At 40.3% G+C, this 5,426-nt stretch overlaps 1 protein-coding gene across 1 annotated transcript; it reads right to left on the bottom strand.

Moving 5' to 3' along the window:
• Positions 1–4,141: 4,141 nt before the first annotated feature.
• Positions 4,142–5,062, bottom strand: LOC101543964 (olfactory receptor 4C11-like). Its single transcript, XM_004621609.2, has one exon. It carries the CDS (start codon positions 5,054–5,056, stop codon positions 4,142–4,144), a length of 915 nt encoding a protein of 304 aa, XP_004621666.2. The 5' UTR covers positions 5,057–5,062.
• Positions 5,063–5,426: the final 364 nt, after the last annotated feature.

The following is a 5,426-nucleotide window of genomic DNA, read 5'->3' as shown; positions in this document are numbered from 1 at the left end:
CCCAGCCATGCCAATAAAAATTTTGGAATATACGTGGGAGCATAAAAATGCAATGCAGAAATGCCATCTGCACTTCTATTTTTATTGCAACGCTATTCATAAGAGCCAGAATCTGGAAACAACCTGAGTGACTTAGAACAGATGATTGGCTAAAGAAATTATGGTACATCTACACAGTGGAATAGTATGCAGCTGTTAGAAAAAACAAAGTCATGAAATTTATTTAGAAATGGATGGACATGGAGAGTATCATGCTGAGTGAAATCAGTCAGAAGGAGAGGAACAAACATAGAATGATTGCACTCATTTGTGGGATGTAAAAACAACAACAACAACAACAACATATGAGACTAACACCCAAAGACAGTAGAAACAAGAGCCAGAAGGATTGGTTCAGGGATGGAAGCCTGCCTCAAGTGTTGGGGTAGAAGACAGTTGGGATAGAGAAAAGATAACTAAAACAAAGATAGTTGTAAATGATCACTCTGGATAATAACTGTGCGCTGAAAGTAGATAAAGAAACAAGCATGATAACCTCTCAGGATCTGTATTGCAAATCTGATACCCAAAAGGAGAGAGAGAGAGAGAAAGAAGGAAAGTGCCCACCATAGAGACAGGCTGGCTTGGGGTGGAGGATAGCTAGAAGGGAAAAGGGGGACACTGGGGTGGAAAATGTACACTGGTGGAGCGATAGGTTTTGGAACACTGTATGACTGAAACCCAATTATGAACAGCTTTGCAACTTTATCTCATGGAGGTTCAATTAATAAATCACTGTATTACTGTCATCCTGTTTCTCATTGATTTATGATTCAAAATATTGACTAGTTAAAAGCTTATGTACACTTGGTGTTCCAATGCTTTGGAAACTCCTTATCTTTTCCTAAAATTTCCTAAATAATCTGACTGATTCTGTCTCTAATCTCATCTACCTCTCATATACTCCTCTTTTGCCTCACTAGCCATCAAACCATTAGAGTTTTTCCTTTTACCCTTGGAGTTAGCAAAATCATATTTAAAGTCATCACTTTCAACACCCTGGATTTAGAAACAACCCCCTTCTTTTTCTGGAGGTTAATTCTAACTTCCTAATCCTACAGAGCTTTCCCCAAAATCTTTTTGGAAATGCCCTCACTCCTGCCATTGTTATGTCAATATATTTTAATTTTATTAATACCAATCCTCAAAAGAAAAATTATTTGTATATTTTAAAACACTTTTGTTACTTCCAATTCTTATTACACTCCGCATCTATAAGAGATTGTTTTTGTTACATTTATGATTGGCACACATTGTATTCTCAAATATATCCATTGAATGGTTATAGAAAATAAGAGCTATATTTTCCAAATTCAGATGGCTAGAGATAAAAAAGGTGATAACCACCAGTTGATTAAAGAGTAACAGAACAAACAGGATAGAAAGTTATTATTAGAACACAGAAAATGGACACAAGAGGTTTCTGATTAGTTCAAGAAGAATAACTCATAATATGATCAGTCAGAAAAGGTAACATTTGCATGATTGTGAACTATGCTGACATGTCCCTAATAAAGGTTGTGAGATATATTAATCGGTTAATTAATGATGATGAATACCAGTAATCCGCAATTTCATTGTAGCTACTACTGCAGTCAAAAAACTAGCATAGACCAAAATGAGTGGAAAAGAACTATCCAGAAAATGGCAATTAGTATGATCTGAAGGAATAAAAGATTCAGATGATATAATTTTATAAAATGACCCATTTGACTTACTTCATTAATGCTTATGACCATATTCTAGTGGATGAAAATAAAATCTAAAAAAATGTAGAGGGTATGGTGCCACTGGCAGGTAAAACTATACCTATGGGGCGAATACATCAGCAGCTTGATGATGCCTTCAGACTTCCAATACCCCAAAATTGCTGCTGTGCCTTTGGTCAGACCCCAACAACTTGAGGCCAAGTTTACCCAGAAATTATATAGCCAAAAGTTAGGTACATGGGAGACACACCCACAAACCACCTCCAGCTCAGCTATATAAGCCCATTTATTGGCCGTATTTCAGAGACCCATAAATCTCGAAAGAGATCAAAAGATGCAGTTAGGGCCTGTACTGCAGAGCGTAGGTGGGAACCCATGACTGAGATACCGAGGCTCACTTGGATCGGGACTGGGCCTCCTTCCCCCAGCTCCCAGTTTTACAGTAGTTTGGCAGTCACACCCACAAACTGCCCCTGGTGCCATGTAATCTCATCAGTGGCCAAGACCCAGAGACTATATACTAAAGCTCCCAAAAGAGATGCCGCAGAATGCCCTGAACCTGTGCCAGACTGTCTTCAACGGGGCACCTTGGGGCAGGTGGGGGAGCGGGTAGGTTGAATTTCCCTTCCTTCCCCAAGCAGAACCCCGACAAGCCAAAAACATGCAGAACCCAATCACAGTCGTGCCCATGGCCACTCTCCACACCCTCGGACGAGCCTCACCCAAAAGAGCACACATCTCACCCTAAATGGAAAGAACCTCACCAGAGAGCAGACCGGCAGAAAAATCCTTATATGTGGGAACCCGTGACTGAGATCTCTAAGCCCACTTGGATCGAGACTAGGCCTCCTTCCCCCAAGGTCCCAAGTTTTCCAGTAGCTTGGCAGTCACACCCACAAACTGCCCCTGGGGCCATGTAATCTCATCAATAGCCAAGGCCCAGAGACTAACCTAAAGCTCCCAGAAGAGAATGCCGCAGAATGTTTTGACCCTACTCCAGGCTGTCTTCACTGGGGCACCTAAGAGGGAGGCAGGTTGAGTTTTTCTTCTTGCCCCAAGCAGAACCCCGGCAGCCGAAAACCTCCAGAACCCATCCACCGCCATGACCAAGGACACTTTCCACATTCTCGGATGAGCCTCACCCAAAATATGATGAACCTCACCAGAGACTGGACTGGCAGGAAACCTAGATATAGGGGAACCCATGACTGAGATCTCCAAATCCGCTTGGATCAGGACTGGGCCTCCTTCCCCCAGGTCCCCAATTTTCCAGTAGCTTGGTGGTTACACCCACAAACTGCCCCTAGTGCCATGTAATCTCATCAATGACCAAGACCCAGAGACTCTAATCTAAAGCTCCCAGAAAATAATGACACAGAATTTCCAGGACATTATATTCTACCCATAGCAAGCAATATAAAACAAATTGTCTAGCATTGCCTTTTTGGCAGGATTGAGTGGTAGTGAGACTGGTGTTGAAATGTCGAGTATAACCAAAGTTGAGAGAGTATGGGGGAAATTGCCTGCCACATAAGCAGGGGAAAGGTTGGAATGGGTGTGGGGGGGTGGGGAAAGGGAATACAGAGGATTTGGGTGGTGGAAAGTGTGCACTGGTGAAGGGATGGGTGTTTGATGATTATATGACATTATATGACTGAAGCTCAAATATGAAAGCTTTGTAGCTGTATCTCAGAGTTAATCAAGAAAAGGGGTACAAAATAATAATAAAATAATAAAACAAAGTTAACATTCAAATATAATAAAAAAGTAATGTGGAATTCATGCCCTGCCCAATTAATCAGCTTAATCAGTGGCTGAATAAATAGTAGTACTCCTACATTATTAAAGTAAAATCTAGAAAACTTTTTGGTATGCGTACACATACACCATATTCTGTCAGTTAGCACATTACTTTTGAAAAAAAAACTTGTAAAGGAAACTAAATTATTATGTAAATATGGTTGAATAAAAATAGGGATACAGTAAATATCAGTTTGTTTAAATGGCTATGAGAGACTGGAACAAAAGTTTGGTGGGAAAGGTGCATAGTTTGAAAGAAAAAAACCTGGGTTTGATCCAGGTATCTCATATTATCCCACAAACTTGCCAGAAATAATTACTGAGAACAAAATCAGGAAAAAATTCTGAACACAGATACGTATAGCCTAAAAACAAAACAAAATAATGGTGATGAACTTTAAGAATATAAAGCAATCATCTCAGATTAAGGATGATAAATATATAATTAGTAAATATATGCTGTAGATACTAAATATGAACACAGATTATAATCTATTTCCATCAAGAATATTTAATTTTTCTTACTGACAAATGAACATAAGCTACTGTGGAAGATCAGAATTTAATTATTGCAAATCATTTATCAATTGAAATCATAACTTTCTGCACCACAACTTCTTCATAGCATTCTTTACTTCCGCATTCCTCAGTGTATAGATCAGAGGGTTCAGTAAGGGTGTTCCAATTGTGTAAAACACAGCCACCAATTTGTCAATTGGAAATGTGGTAGGTGGTCTTGTATATATGAATATGCATGGACCAAAAAATATGACAACCACAATAAAGTGGGTGGTACATGTGGAAAGGGCTTTCCTTCGTCCTTCTGCACTGTGGTTTCTCAGAGAGTACAAGATGACAACATAGGACATCAGCAGAATAATGAAACTCACCATGCAGATGGCCCCACTATTGGAAACCAGTAATAAGTTGATCACATAAGTATCCATGCAGGCAAGTTTTAACAAGGGCTGCAAATCACAGAAATAGTGGTCAATCACATTGGGGCCACAGAAGGGTAATCTCACAGCCAGAAAAATCTGTGCTGAGGAGTGGATACAAGATCCTATCCAAGCCACAACCACCAGTACGATACAGACCTGCCTCCGCATAATGGTCATATATTGGAGAGGTTTGCAAATGGCCACGTAGCGATCGAAAGCCATGAGGATAAGCACGAAAATCTCCATGCACCCAAAAAAATGTGCGGCAAAGACCTGAGTCATGCACTGATTATAGGAAATGGTCTTTTTCTGAGAGAGGGAATCCACAATCAGCCTGGGGGCTGTGGTGGTAGAGAAACAGGCATCAGCGAAGGACAGATAGAACAGAAAGAAGTACATGGGACTGCCAAGGCTCCTGCTGTTTTTAATAGTCATCACAATGAGAAAGTTCCCCACAAGTGTTGCAAGATAAAGAATCAGGAAGATCCCAAATATTGCTTTCTGCTTTCTGGGATCCTGTGTTAATCCAAAGAGAATGAATTCAGTCACAGTGTTATTCATGGCCATCCTAGTGGCCAAAGACAAGATGCTTTAGACAAAGACTTGGTGTCTGCAGACTGAAGGAAACTTGTGACATCTTGAAAGATCAGCAGGCTGCCCTCTAACTCTCTTCTTAGTGAGCCATCCTCATGCCTCCAAGTGCCGTTAGACCTCAGTGAATCTCTGTAGAAGTTCAGACGGACAAACCTCATTGGGATCTGTCTTTTGATTCAGAAAGTGCATGGCATCAAACTGTTGGCTCTTGAAGGGGGAAAAAAAGCGTTATTCTTAAAAAATGTTAATTTGTCCCCAATAACTTTTGTTAAGTGACTTTCCTATTTTCACACTGAGAATTCATGTCTGAAATGGAGTTCAAATATCGTCCCTACCTTATTTT

This window comes from Sorex araneus, chromosome 6, assembly GCF_027595985.1.
Source record: "Sorex araneus isolate mSorAra2 chromosome 6, mSorAra2.pri, whole genome shotgun sequence".
NCBI lineage: Eukaryota > Metazoa > Chordata > Mammalia > Eulipotyphla > Soricidae > Sorex > Sorex araneus.
Note: the sequence above shows the minus strand (reverse complement) of the source record. Positions and strands in the feature narration are given on the sequence as shown.

Coding starts and splice junctions, on each gene's coding strand:
- LOC101543964 (XM_004621609.2), bottom strand. CDS start 5,056: ATGGCCATGAATAACACTGTGACTGAATTCATTCTCTTTGGATTAACA.